The sequence below is a fragment of the Nicotiana sylvestris genome, chromosome 1 (genome assembly GCF_000393655.2).
Source record: "Nicotiana sylvestris chromosome 1, ASM39365v2, whole genome shotgun sequence".
NCBI lineage: Eukaryota > Viridiplantae > Streptophyta > Magnoliopsida > Solanales > Solanaceae > Nicotiana > Nicotiana sylvestris.
The window spans coordinates 96,459,791-96,475,299 of record NC_091057.1 but is presented as its reverse complement, the minus strand read 5'-3'; the positions used below and the strand labels follow the sequence as shown (position 1 = coordinate 96,475,299).

Genomic DNA, 15,509 nt, shown 5'->3' with positions numbered 1-15,509 from the left:
ACATATCTCTCTCAATGACAACTGATGTTTTCTCTTGTTCAATGATTATTCTGACCTTGATAGTTTAAATATGTTTGTTTGATTACTGACGATTACACCATGATTGCACTTGTAGTTGTCCCAGTGGCCAAGAGTACTTATTAAAATCTGGAATTCACATTGTATATGCAACTTTTCAATGATGCCAAAAGGGGAAAGAGATATTGTGCTTTACACATATTCTGAAATAAGTGTTATTTATGACCTAATTAACTTGGTCCTTTATGAAAAGAAAATTTTCTAAGTTTAGTGTTGATGGTTAAACTGAATTTTTACAAGAAAGCACAGAGTTTGTCATCATCAAAAAGGGGGAATTTGTTGGCCCAAGAACATGTGAAGTTTTGAAGAATGACAAATGAACTCAGTCATGGATCAGGTCCATCTTGTGAAGTACTTTCATGATCAACCTACATATGTGAGATGCACGTGAAGGAGATAGTTTGTCATCATCAAAAAGGGGGAATTTGTTGGCCCAAAAACATGTGAAGTTTTGAAGAATGACAAATGAACTCAGTCATGGACTAGGTCCATCTTGTGAAGTACTGTCATGATCAACCTACACATGTGAGATGCACGTGAAGGAGATAAGTCCTACTGATCAAACAGCAATATCTCCTGATCTGATCGAAAAGGTTGCATATTGGATAAGGGGAGAAAGTCTCCTTATATGAAGAGACCACAATCCGGATAAAGAGAGTGTTAGAGTTTGATATCTTCAAGGACTCAACTACGATAAAAGATCAGAAATTGAGTCCCAATCAAACTCTGATTTCTAACTTATTAAATGACAGTGATTGTTCTCTTTTATAGGGATTAACAAACGCAGAAGTTAAACTAAATTGAAAGAAAAAGAGCAAGGCAATTTTGCAAGCAATTTATGTGAGATTTGAGTGTGCACTCCTAAAACTACTTGAACGAGATAGAAGAACCAGTTCCATTGTGTTTTTTTCTTGTTCTAGTTCAATTGTAGTAGGTGGTTTAAAGTTGCACCTTTCAGCTTTCATAGAAGCAATTGTATTAGTTACTTTGAGTGTTCAAGTTATAAGCTAACTTGAAGTTGTCGCAATAGTTGAGGCTGTGTGCCACAACGGGATTAGAGTTAATACTTAGGTTTACAAAGTGTTTTGCTATTTTGGCTCAGTGATTTAGTGGAAGCTTGGGAAAATTCTACTGAGTAGTAGGTCGTGGTTTTTTCACCTTTTGAGCTAGGTGTTTTCCACGTAAAAATCTCTGTGTTCTTTATTTTATGTACTTTTAATTCCGCAAACAGTAGTAGTTAGAACACCTAGAAGAACCAGGTTCTTGTAGAGGAAAAATTTGGGTACCACACAAATCACCCCCCCCTCTTGTGTGGTATTGACGTTTAGAACATCAAGAGACTCCATCACGACCGGGTCCGGATTTAGGGTCGTGACAATGGTCCTTCAGATGGATGAAAAGCTGGCCAGAATAGAGATTGGGGAGTTCATGGCGAATTGTAAGATCAAAGATGGTAGGGTCACCAGTGTGGTCAAAGGGGTGGCAATGAGGTTTGATGACAAAGAATTGGGGAGAGATGTTAGGTATACCTACTGAAGGGTACAATTATTATAAGAAACTCAAATGGCCAAGTCGAGAGAATCTCCCTACTGCCCTTGCCATCACTAGGAAGTTTGGTGACAATAAAGAGGAGCTTGAGCCCAAGGCTATTTACAAAAGTGAGATGAAGCCACCTCATAAAGTGTTGTTCGAATTTGTTAACAAAGTTGTGCTGCCCAGACAGGAAAGGAGGTACATTGCCACATTCATGGACCTGGTCCTTATGGAATATTTGGACAGTGGAAGGCAAATCAATTGGCCTGGATTTATCATCCAGCTTCTTGACAGGTTTCTGAATGGCACCAAAACTCACGCCATACCCTATGATTTTATTCTCACTGTTGTACTTGCACACGTCAAAGTACCCATCAAGAAATGGGAAGTTGGTACAAGCAAGGATCATTTTGGGGCAAACCTCTAACTTCTTGTGACTATAAAGTCCAAACCACTCCCAAAGAACCTGGTTCATCTAAAACGATACCAGCGAACAGCAAAGTGCGAGCTTTGGTGCTAGAAAGTGGGGCTAAGGATGCTGAGATTGATAGGCTAAAGAAGAGGTTGGCAGAAGTGGAGACTGAGAGAGATGCTCTCAGAACTGAGCTGGCAAAAGAGAAGGAGAAGAATGATGGCATTCTTCAGGATATGCTGAAACTGCTCCAAGCCAAAAACCAAGACCCTGGTCCTTCCCAGCCTTAAGCCTCCTAGCCTAGTGTAGATCAACCAGTGACTCAATTCATAATTTTTTGTTTCTTTTGCTCATGATCCATTATTTTTATTTCTTCTTATTCTTTGTGGTGGGATCTTATCAATCAATGAAATTCACTACTTTATTTATTGATATTTCTTTGATGGCTACTATCCTTAGATTGATAGATGATGATTAAATCCATGATTGTATTTGAAGTAGCCCAGTGGCCATGAGTAATTTCTATTGAAATCCGATTATCTAACATGATTATGCAACTTTTTGATGATGCCAAAAAGGGAAATTAGGTTGTGCTTTTACTTTAGACAGTAATGTTTATAACCTGATGAACCTAGTCCTTGATGATTAGTGAGTATAACGATTTGTGTTGATGTTGAGCTGAGTTAAAATAGGGCCTACGCTTATGAAAAATACAGAGTTTGTCATCATCAAAAAAGGGAAATTTGTTGGCCTAAGTGAAGTTTATTTTGAAGATTGATAAAGGAACTCAAACATGAACTAGGTCCATCCACAGTGTACATAGACACGGGCAGATTCAAGCATAAGGGATTCACGTGAGGGGGATAAGCTTAACTTGTTATATCTGATATCTCTTGATTGAAAAGGTTGCATAATTGATAAGGAGAAGGACTCCTTACTCAAAGAGAACACTATCCAAGATAAGGAAGGAATTAGAAGTTGAAGTTAACTAGAACTCTTCCACCAAGAGAGAGTACAGGATTGGAACTCTAGTTATTTCCTATTCTTCTAACTCTATAAATTGCAAGATATTCTCACTTTACAGGCATGCACAAAAGCTGAAGTTAAACGTGAGTTGAGAGCAAAATAGCAAGGCATTTTGCAAGCAATTCTTGTGTGATTCAATGTGCGAATCTGAAGTTACATGAACCAGATAGAGAACCAATTCCAAGTGTCTGTCTTTTATTCTAGTTTCATTGTAGTGGGTGTTTTCAATTTGTATCTTTCAGCTTTATCTAGAAGCAATTATATTAGTTACTCTGAGTATTCTAGTTAGAGTTAATTTGAAGTTGTTGCAACAGTTAGAGGCCAGTTGCCACAACGGGATAAGAGGTAATCTTTAGATTACAAAGAGCTTTTGTAAATGTTATTTTGGCTCAGTGATTTAGTGAAGTGTTAGGGAAAATCCTACTGAGTAGTAGGTCGTGATTTTTTTCACCTTTTGAGCCAAGTATTTTTCACTTAAAAATACTTGTGTTCTTTACTTTCCGCATTTATTATTTCCATAATAGTAGTATAAGGAACATAAAGAAGAACCAGGTCCTTCTATAATCTGTGCACTCGAAAATTGGACACCACACAAATCACCATCCCCCTCTTGTGTGGCATTGAAGTATAAAATATCAGATTATATCAGTTTATTATATACACATATTATATTAGTAGGGCGATAAAAAAAAAAGGCTTGCTTTGTGTTTTGATAATAAATTTACACAGATAGGGATGGCAATGGGGCGGGTGCGGAGCGGGATGGGTTTACTCTTATGCGGAGGCGGGGTACGGGTTCAATGTGGGGCAACTTTGAATTTTAGCTTTTTTGAAACAAAACAATCATTTCAACTACAATTTCACATTCTTTTAATTTAAATTAAAAGGCTGACTTGAATTAAATTTATCCATTTCATCATAAAATCAATCTTAATTCCTAACTTGGCATCTTAGAATAACTTGGTTTTTTATGAGCTGGACCATTTTTTTTGGGGGGGGGGGGGGGGGCAATTAATTAAAAGACAGTATAAAAATGTGGATGGACCAAAATTTCTCATACCAAATACTAATTAAGATGCGAGACTAAAGCCATTAACAGAAAGTAACAACTATAATCAAGGAAATTAACATGAATTACGCTGAATCAAATCTATGTTTTCCTTATTTAATACTCTGTTTTTCTAATTCTAAATGTGCATTTTAAAATTTATTTGATTTATAATTAACCAATTTGTATAAGTCTCATCAAAATGATATTACATAAGTCAAGATATGGTATTAGTAATAGGAAATGATAGTAACCATTTATTTTGGAAGATAAGCGTAATACTTTCTCAGTTTTATATTTATGTGATTCTATTAAACTCTCCATTTTATAAAATAATAAATGTCAAACTATTTTATTTTTTAAAAAAAAAGAAGAGAAAAATTAGATGGGGCCGGGCGGGGCAGGTCCAAGCAGGGCGGGGTGAAAGTTTTGTGGGTTTTGCCAAACCCGCCCTGCCCCATTGCCATCCCTACACAAACGATCCTTAGGCTCGATGTTTCATTCAGAATACAGCAGGGTGGATATACAAAGCAGTCCTAACATATTGTATACACATTATATTAGCAGGGCGATCAAAAGACTTGCTTTTGTGTTTTGATAATATATTTACACAAACGGTCCTTAGGCTCGATTTTTCATTTAGAATACAGCAGGGTGTATATACAGAGAAGTCCCAACAGTCCTCGGATATATGTATTGTAGAACTGTAAGACGAATATATGAAGTTGATATGATCGAAGCTGAGTAAAATGTGTATACTATTCAGGAGTAAAATGTGTCCAACGCATAAGACCTAACTTTAAATGAACATAACTCACAATCTATAATGGGTGATGTAGATTGCTACCCATCTTTTAAGTCTAGTTACGCTTAACTAAAAGAGTATGCACTAACAATGTAAACAGGTTTTTACACTCTTATTCATATGACTTTCCTCAACCAACCATAAGTAGCTAGCACCAATGAATCCTCCATTTGAAAAGCCAACCAGCCTGCTAACATTGGGTGATGGGAGATGAGAATTTTGTATTTTATCAATTTTCAAGAATTTGCAAGCCTAGAATCTCAAATCACCTTGCTTTTCTTCAACTTGCTTTCTAATACTTCTTTCCTCAAACTCAATGTACTTGTACCACTTAGCACAAAGGAGGTATACTAGAAAATCAGCTGCTGTCAATGCTGCTAAGAGGAAGTAGAATCTATCCAAATGACCCTTGTTGAGGTTTCCAGGTATCCAACCAGGCATATTATCCGTAGTCGAAATTCTCATCACTATGGAAACCAGCAAGCTACTGACATAGTTCCCTAGTGAAATTGAAGTCATGCAAAGTGCACTTCCAAAGCTTTTCAATCCATCTGGTGCTTGTCCATTGAAAAACTCCAATTGTCCAACATACATGAAAACCTCTGATGCTCCAATTAGTACATATTGTGGGACTTGCCACAAAATGCTTAAAGAACTTGAATTGGTGCAATGAGAACAATCTATGCTGGCATATTTTAACCTGAAATGCTCCACTATTCCAGCTGCTACCATTGCCATTATAGCAATAATAAGACCAACTCCCATTCGTTGGAGCTCGGTTAGTCCTCTTTGAGAAGACTTCTTTAGACTGGCAACGAAGGGGTCAAGAACTCGCCTGTAGATGAAAATGAATGCTGCAACACTAAGGATATCGAAGCTTGACATGCTTGCAGGAGGGATGTGAAATCGCGACACTGTTGTTTTCATGGCATCGCCTTGTTCCACGAATAAAGAGGCCATTTGAGTAAACACAACAGAGTAGAGTATTGTACAAAGCCAAATTGGAAATAGTCTTAGAATGCATTTCACTTCTTCCACTTGAGTCACTGGACAAAGGCGCCACGGATTATCAAATCTCTCCTTTGATGTGATTATAGCAGCTTTGTTCAAAAATCTGTTACCAAAAAAATCGTGTTATAATTATATCCACGTGCACTTATATATGTAAACAAACAACAACCAATTTGGAAACGATGGCAGGATTGGAACGAGGGGAACAATAGGATGTGTGGGTGTGGGTGTGTGTGTATAATAACAAAAATTGCACCAACTTAAAATTTAATACTCTGGCAAAGGGGATTTAATTGACCATCCTTGGACCAATGTGGCTTCGGCCACTGGTGAAGGGGGTTCGAGGTGCTAAGATGTAGCAAAAATTGCTCCATCTAGGTGCTATTTGCACTCCTCTCATTTAGCTAATAAATCTAAGACTAAAATAATCTTAGAATAAGGTTCAAATTTCAAAAGAATAACTTACTTAAATTCTTTTGTATGCAGTATGTTTCGACTGCCATTATCAGCAAGGTCTCTTCCATCACCTTCATATAGCTCATATCCATTTGAAGGTTGCTCTATCTTCCATTTTCTAATTGCAGCTACAAGCACTTGACAAAATCTTGAAATGGGATTTCCTGTAGGTTTTCGGTGTCTGTACCTAGGCGTCCCAATAAGAAAAAGAACTAGTGCCAAAATAGCTGAGCAAGCCGATGCCCAAAAACCAAGTGTCCACATTCCTTTATCCTCAACATAAACTAAGATAGTGTTTGAAAACAAAGATCCAAGATTCAATGCTAAGTAGAAATAGCTAAAGAAAGACACTTTTGAATGACTTTCTTGAGGATGATCTTCATCAAATTGATCTGCTCCAAATGTTGCAATGGTAGGTTGATACCCTCCATTGCCAAGAGCAATTAAGTAAATGGACATATAGAAGAGCACAATATGGACAGTTGAATGGGATCGACAAGGCATTTTTTCATCTCCACAACCATTAGGCTTGATCAAGAAAATGTATGAAGTTAATGATAATGATACTAGTCCCTGCAAAAGACAAACTTCAACATGAGCCTAATTTTTATGCGCGGAAAAAGAACTTTTACATTATTGGGGGATCTAAAAGATAACTACATGTAATTATCAATAATAAGTCGATTCGATTAGTAGCATGGAAAATGAGGTAGGTAACTCCAATGGTTAAAATATACTACTACTAATAATAATGTAAAAATCTTTTGTTTACACTATCTGTATATTTCGACATATATAAATGAGAAAATGGACATGTAGAATAACTTACAGCAACGAAAATGGCTTGGAAGATGGCACAAGTCTTGTATCTACCCCAGTAGGAATCACTTAAGAAAGCTCCCAAAAGGGAGAAGATGTAAACAGTCCCTGTCCATTTGCTCACATTGTTGGCTGCTTCAGCATTATCTTGCCCCATAACTCTAGTAAGAAATAGGACTAGATTCACTCCAACTCCAAAGAATGCTAGTGTAGCTAAACCTTGATTCACTATATATTCATCCAAAATCAAAATAAGTCGATACGTTAAGTAACAAATTCACAGATTTTTACACTATCAATGTAGTTGTTATAAATCATTTTGACATGAATATGTAAAAGGAGAAATCTGTAAGTTGACAGAATTTAAATAGATTTACCAAGTAATAGGACACCAGCAAACCATCTTCCAGTAGTGGCACGCACAGCAGGACGACCATGCTTATCCACAGTTCCATCAAGAGTTAATTCTTCCTCTGAATTCCCTAACTTCTCCTCCCTCTGACCCTGCTAAAAGAAAACAAGGAACACTATCTATTAATCCGAAAATTTCTGCTAGTTAACAGTCGTCGTGTGTCAGAAAGTCACGTTCAAGGTATAAGGTAAAACTTATCCGACGTTTATTCCATGAATAAACGTTCTCACCTTAATTTATGACTTAATCTTAGTTAATCAGTATGGTTTGCTTAGTGCACGTGCTGCCTCCTTTTTGTTCATCACCACACTTATACCTAAGGGCCCGTTTGGCCATTAGAAAATAATTCACTTTTTTCGGATAAAACTCATTTTTTTTTTCACAATAAGTGTTTGGATTTCACAATTTTTCGAAAATTTGAAAAACTACAAAAAGTTGTTTTCCAAAATTTTCAATTCAAATCACCCGCAAAAATTCAAAAACAACTCCACATTGTATTCATTTTCAAACACAACTCTAATTTTCAAATACCATTTTTACTTAAAAAAATATCATAAATAACTTAAAGGAATTTAAAAATAAGAAATCGTACAACAAAAAGAGAAAAAATTAAAGTAAACAAAAATAATACTCCCATCGTTCCAGTTTATGTGAACCTATTTCTTTAATGGTTTGTTCCAAAAAGAATAACTCCTTTCTAAATTTGGAAACAATTTAGCTTAAACTTTCAATTCTACCCTTAATGAGAAGCTTTTATAACCACACAAATACTCTGGACCCTTTTTGACGTGTTTAGGATCACAAGTTCCAAAAATCTTTATTTTTTTTAAACTTCGTGCTCAATCAAACATGTTCACATAAATTGGAATGGAGGAAGTATTTTCTTTGGTTTTCAAGACATAAATATTTCTTTTTTTAGCACAAACATTAATTTTACTTCTCCTATGTTTTCTTAGGGTAGCTTTCTCCTTAATCCCATGAAAGGGACAACCCGTGTATGTTGAGGTAGGTACGTGACGTGATCTCAGTTCTTTTTACACGTTAAACGTAAAATAATTACATCTTGTCTGCAACAGCAAATAAATGCACATTTGCAACAATCAATGGAGTAGTCTTTTATAGTTGAAGATCTCTTTCTGAGTCATTAATATTACTTGACGTGATTGGCTTCTCTTATTATCAGAATGTATATATGTATTTGAAGCCGTGGCATTTCTACGCTATCAATTTGCTATTATAGCACTACTGCACGTTAATTTTGCATGAATTACTTGCACATCTAATATTCGTATTCAATTTAAAATAGAAGCCTACACGGCAAGCTCTGACAATACTCCCGTGATTTAAATTTTTATGGGATTCTTACTTCTTTCATTGACTGCAAAAAAGAGGTTTTTACAATATCATATCACTTAACAATAAGAAACACTACGGAGTATTTAATAGCCTCAATTCAAATTAAGATACTCTCATATATAACGTAAAAATCCTTTAAAGTTTTTGTAATGTGTATACCATGTAGTGATTGGAAAAGAAAAGGAAACCAAACTAAAAAGAGTTATTCCGGTGATCAATGAAGATAATATGAAAGGTAAATAATGGAAAACAAACAAAGAAAAGTAGCACATGCATATAACCTGAAGAACTAATACTTGAACATTTTGAAGAAGAAAAAACTAGATATAGTCCATTATTTTGTAGTAAGTACTCCGAAATTAGGAAACTATCAAGAGTTAATTCAATGTTCTTTTCTTTTTTGAGAAGCTAGAACATTTCCTAATTTCTGACATGAAATGAAGTAAAAATAGAGGGCGATCCCGAAAAAGAAAAGAACGAAAAGAAGACCACTTCTAACCCATTAATCAACTTTGAGTAGCTTGAGGTATAATTTTATAAGAAAAAACATCCAGGGCAAAGCTGGCTCTGTCGTCTATAGTAAGAAATGAAATGATGATATGTGCACCTTAAGATTTTAAGATTCTGGTTTTGGATGCCATAATACAAAAAGAATTTAAGTTACACACAGTATAAAGTATCATCTATGCAATTTAACTGATTATAACAGGTTAATTTTCCAGGCTATCAGATCAAATTTGATATGAAAAACATCCAGAGTAAAGCTTGCCCAGGCATCTATAGCAAGAAACGAAATGATGATATGTGCACCTTAAGATTTTAAGATTATGGTTATTGGAGGCCATAACACGAAAAGAGTTTATACATACAGTATACATTTAATATCATCTATGCAACTTAACAGATTACATGTTACATCTACTATATTTTCCGGGCTATGATCATCAGATCAAATTTGATACGAAAATTTTACTTGTTGTTGTGGCTGGCTAGCTTGAAAATTTTGATCAAAGACTGCATTATCAGTAAAAAAAAGAAAAAAAAAAAAGGATAGCCAGAATAAACCATACTAGTAAAAAGAAAAAGAAGACAAGAAATACCAGAATGTTCATGCATGCACTTGAAGAATGGAGATTAATTAAGATGTGCATAACAGGAAATGAAGTGGACAAGTTTAGGAATGGAAATTAAAGGAAAGAAAAGTGCACAAACCAATTTGTCAATGTTTAAGAACTCCATTAATGTTGCTTTATAAACAAAAATTTGCAGAGAAAAGCTGCTGAAAGGTATAATCTTCAGTGGGAGGAGAAGAGAGGAGAAGAGAGGAGAGGAGAGGAGAAGTAGTTTTCTTGGAGGGGGTAATGGAATTTGTGAAACAAATGTGAAGATAAGAAGAGGAGACGCGAAAAGGTGGACAATTTATAGTGGTATAGTCCTAATATAAACGGCCGTTGGAGATATAATTAAGTAAATAAAAGTATATTCTTTCTAACAGCTTAACCTTTTAGATGAGATGGTTACATACTGCAACATGGTATCAGAGCAGGCAGATGTCCTGGTTTCGAATCCCACCACCCCACCGCAGGCAAATTAAAGGGGCATGTTGGAGATATAATTATTAAGTAAATAAAAATATGTTCTCTAACAGCTTACCGCTTTAGATGAGATGATCGCATACTTCAACAATAAGTATATTACGTAGTTGAAAAACTAAGAAAAACGATCACTTGGGAAACATTATTATCGAAGAAGGTGCAAAAGAAGAGTGATTTAGGAGTTGTTTCTCTTTCAAATGGAGCTGGGAGAAATTGAAGGGTTTAGATTAAGCTGTCTTAATTCTGATCAAGCTGTATTGATGCTGACACATATCAAAGTTATTTACTCCTTCTTCCCCATTTATGTAATACTTTTATTTTTTTTCTTTTTAGTTTGTAAAAAACGAAAAATGATACTTTTTTAGAAACAATGTAACTTTAAATTATTTATTTTAGCTGAAATAATTTATAACTAGACAAATTTATATTACGGATTTCAAAAGTATTTTTTTTAAAAAAACTTTATTCCCACTTAAATAAAAATTGGGACGGAGGGAGTAGCAATTTTGATGCAGTATAAAGTATCATTTTCAGTTTCATTTGAGTTCCTTATTTCTGTCCAAGTTTCTGTAGAGAGGAGAGTTAGTAACCTGTGTTGAGTTTGCTATCGTTTGTAATTGCTTCACTTGGTTATTTATAAAAGTTAATTAATTACCGGAAAAATAAAAAATTATTCAACTATTCACATTTTATATTTGGACATAGTAATTAGTATCATTTACTATACCGATCTTTTTACTGTTACGTTGCTTTCACTTAAGTAATTAGCTTGGGTAGAGAATATGATAGAAATGGTTTAGAATATTCTAGGTGCCGCACCCTTGTCTATTGTCTCTAATTGATCTTACTGATCAAATATCTAAAAATTCTTCTTCATTCACACTTCTAGCCATGCACACGAGCAAGTATTATACCTATATATGTCTCAAAGACCAAACTTGATAGTATCATAATTCTTTAATCAAAATACTTATCGTTTTAAGAAAATTAAACTGAACTAATTAAGTAAAATAAAATCTCCTCTTAGGTTCGTAAGGGTTGTGTACTTTAAAGTTCAATGGTTATATAGAAATTGCTCTCTCTTAAAAAAAAAAGAATCTTATGTATAATATACAGTAATTACTTTAATTAGAATGTTTGGTCTAATAAAGCTAAAGCATACGTTTTCGTAAGTCTATTTCTGAAGTAAGCATTTTTCTATTTTAGTTATGTGCCTAACAGTTCGAGAAATAAGAGGAACCAAAACTAGACTGAAAGAAAAGACAAGGATCGTGTTGATTTATTCTATTACCAGTTACCATTTGGTGGGCAACTTTTTATTGGAGATCTTCTTTTGTCTAGTAATATAATGGACCTTATTGTATGGCATTGAACCAACCTGCAGGTTGATAACACCCTTAATTTTTTCTTAATTAAGTTTAGCTTAGGAACGATGAATTGCTAATAAAGCAAATTTAAGTGAGACAACTGATCAAAAATTAATGGACGACTTTTCAACCTAATGATTATAATTAGATTACAGGTCATGGACCAATATATAGCTGCCATCAACCACTTTTAACTACTCATGGAAATATGGAACAATTTCAGTAAAATTTGGACAAATACATGGTCACGTAAGTAGCTATCTATCTAAGTTCCATATTTCAAGGCATTTCAGAATTATTCGAGGCTGCTCAATAATCAATATCAAGATAAATAAAACATATAAGATATAACTATTGTCGCATATACTTTTTCGTTCGGTTTTTTTTTTTTTAAGGTAGAGAAGATTCAGAAAGATTTATTAAGAATTAAGGAAGACACAAATGCTATATATTCAAAAGGATGTCGATGCAAGGGGATATTATGAAATAGTTGAACTTCCATGTGACCTACAATAAGTTGTACTACTATGGTAAATATTTCATCCATCCCAAAGTACTTGTTATATTTCGCTTTTCGCGAGTTAGAGTATGCGAACTTTGAATAATGTTTTAAAATATGCTTTTGTATAATATTGACACGAAAAAAATTACAACTAGTAGATTTTGTATAGTTTACGATATCTTATTTTAATTTTAAAATATTAAGTTGATCTAATCTAATTTAAATTCGAATATTAGTCAAATTGACCATCGAGAAGCGGATAAATAAACCAGTTAATATGCATTGCTAATGCAAAAATTATATATAAAAGTTATATCCGGGTAAAATTAAAAAGGGAGGGTCTTAGTATCAGAGCATACATAAATTCTAAGTCCGAATCTCACTGCCGCGCCATCATTATCAAAAGCATGTGTTTGACTCAAGAAAAATAATCAAGCTCACACGTGATGATCTCATGAAGATATAATAAGTAAATGTTTGCTCTTTCTAACAATTTAAGTTGATTACACATGGCTTCAACGTTCCTTTTTAATGATGCGTAAATAGGTGAGAAACTGTGTTTTAGCTTATTCATTTACTCGAGAAAATGTAAAATTTGGGTAAAACCAAATTAAAGGACCATGCCATTCTGCGCTACGTCCGATCGACAATGATCATTTGGTACATTACAACTCTCTATGATTATTGGATTCTCTCGGTATCAATCACCCACCTGGCCACCTCCACTTGTATCTCACTAATAATTGGTATTGAGGCAAACCTGTCATCAAAAACTCATTAGACAAATACACAGTTATGACGACGTCATTTTCTTAGCCAAATAATGGTTAACAGTGCACATGAATATTAGGCAGTCGTTTAATACCAAATTAATAAAGTAGCCGATCGCAATGTTCGTCTAAAATACTCTAAACAAACACTTAATTAGTTTAGGAGGAAAATAACGTAGACGTGTAGACCAACTTAGTAAGTCTGAATAAACACGTAATACTCTGTTCTAAGTATTTATTGAATAAGCGTTACCAGTTCACATTTTATTTACATTTTCTTGTATTGATTAGCCTAGGGACCAATTATACCCGTGACAATCACCCAATGTAGTATTTGCTGCTAGTATATATGTATATGTGTATGTGTGCACTCTTTGGGAAACAAGTGGAAGTACTCTGTCTGTCCAATAACAATAACTTTCTTTGCTTTCCTCTTAAGGAAAAATGTTTAAAATAGTTGTATTGAGTAGAACAAGTTCTAAAAGAATAGTTTGAGATGTCCAAAAAGTAAATTAGTTAGTTGAAAGGTGTCACATCAAGTGTGAAATAACACTACTTTGGACTTGTCTGTCTTGTTTTAGGGTGAAAACATTGCCGCTAAGAAGGAGAAGTTTTCTCGGGACCAACTAGAAAGGGAAGCGGGTGTCTCCTCTTAGCTCAACTTAGATGGTTGGTCAGTGTTACCTTTTACCCTCTTGCTCGAGTACTTTGTCTCCTAGTTATCTATCTAGTATATTTTGTTAGAAATCTTAGCTTACCTTACCACATGAAGTGGCCAGGCATTTCAAAAATGTTGAATGCTTATATTTAATTTCTCTCTGAACTTAGTCTTAAAGACTTACATAGGTGGATTCACTAGGCATTAAAGTTGATTACTTTATAAAATTCTTGCTGGTCCAGCAAACCTGCTTGGTTTAAAGTTCAATGTTGTTCGCAGGTCCTAGTTAACTATGCAATATCTTCAAAGGACGCAGAAGAAGTTTCCAATATCGAATAAAGTTTTTGCTTTCGGGTATAGATTGCTGTCCCTAATCCTTCCATTTCCTACTGAAAAGCTCTTTTAATTACTTGAAACATGAACTATATCTCTGACTTCAGCCTGATGTTTGGAAGAGTATCTGTATCATGCAGAATACTTCTTCTTTGTGATTTCTTATTTTGCTTTTACTTTGCAGGATTATCTACATCGTCCCTACTTTAACAGGGCATGTCACTACTTTAGCTTACAAAGGTATGACCCTCGACAGGAAAGTGTGAAAATTGAGAATTAAGGTTGTGGGTTGACAGGTAGTCAAAAGTTTCTCCTTGTCTTACTAGTAGTATTAGCACTAGTCTTGCATTTTTCTATTCTCAGTCCCTTATTATTACACAGTATGTTATTCTTACTTGTAGTATTAGCACTATTCTTGTATTTTGTGTTCCTAGATCTTTGTTATTATATTGCTTCTGTTGCCTATTACCTTGTTGTTGCTATTATTTATTTATTACTTCCTTTTCATTGTTTTTGAGTTGAGTTCTATCGGAAACATTCTATCAACCTTTATAAGGTAGGAGTAAGGTGTGCGTAATATATTACCCTTCCCATACCTCATACCCTATTCGTGGAATTCCACTTAATTTGTTATTATTGTAAATTGTAATTGTTGTATTTTAGTCGCTTTATGCGAAAATTACAAATATAAGAATGTAAAAATCAAAACCATGTGTACCATTGTCTGATCAGAATATAATTACTTCAACCCGTTAGTTGGGAAGCATTTTTACTATACATTAATATCAATCAATGCAATTGATTTTCCTAGGAAACATCAATCCTTAGGTACGTAGTCAGAAACAAATATATTCAATACAGACGGGCCTTTTTCACTACTCTGAAAATTTTCATTTTGTTAATGGCAGTCAACAGTCAATACATGAACAAAAAAGAAATCACTCGTATATATAGTTTAATTTTCAGCGAAAGAAAGTCAATTAATCTAACTCGTTGATAAATGACAAACAAACTAAACTCCAGAAGATTTAACATCCTCCAGAATTCCAAAAAAGAGTTAACGTGAATTACCATCCAACTCGTTGACAAATGACAAGGCCTCCTCAATCTTATAATGTATATCAAGAGATTATACGTTGTGTGTACGCTTCCATCTGTAGAAAAAAGAAGTTTTTCTTGCATTTTAAAATGATACTCCACAAGATATTATTAATATTGCATTACCATCATCGCAAAACAAAACGGATTATATAGCTTGGTTGCATGTGATTGGCTCATTATGAGGAACTGGGAATTCATAATCATCAAAATTGTAGTGTTCTTTAATT

The 15,509-nt window shown here is 34.4% G+C and overlaps 1 protein-coding gene across 2 annotated transcripts; it reads right to left on the bottom strand.

Moving 5' to 3' along the window:
• Window positions 1-4,828: 4,828 nt before the first annotated feature.
• Window positions 4,829-10,348, bottom strand: LOC104247830 (protein NRT1/ PTR FAMILY 7.3). 2 transcript variants are annotated; one of them, XM_009803955.2, is made up of 5 exons: window positions 10,169-10,348; window positions 7,566-7,695; window positions 7,199-7,416; window positions 6,380-6,942; window positions 4,829-6,016 (listed from the first exon to the last, which is right to left on the bottom strand). In XM_009803955.2, the coding sequence occupies exons 1-5, from the start codon at window positions 10,193-10,195 to the stop codon at window positions 5,155-5,157; spliced, it is 1,800 nt and encodes a 599-aa protein (XP_009802257.1). In that variant the 5' UTR covers window positions 10,196-10,348; the 3' UTR covers window positions 4,829-5,154. The 2 variants fall into 2 exon arrangements, with proteins under 2 accessions (XP_009802257.1, XP_009802258.1); XM_009803956.2 differs by having other exon boundaries at window positions 7,566-7,692; window positions 10,169-10,320.
• Between the last annotated feature and the right edge of the window lie 5,161 nt (window positions 10,349-15,509).

Excerpts from the sequence above, each read along its gene's own strand:
- LOC104247830 (XM_009803955.2), bottom strand. The coding sequence starts at position 10,195 with ATGGAGTTCTTAAACATTGACAAATTG. Across the intron at positions 7,417-7,565 it reads TGCTGGTGTCCTATTACTTG|TGAATCAAGGTTTAGCTACA; the intron begins GTAAATCTATTT and ends ATGAATATATAG. Across the intron at positions 6,017-6,379 it reads CTGCATACAAAAGAATTTAA|ATTTTTGAACAAAGCTGCTA; the intron begins GTAAGTTATTCT and ends TTTTGGTAACAG.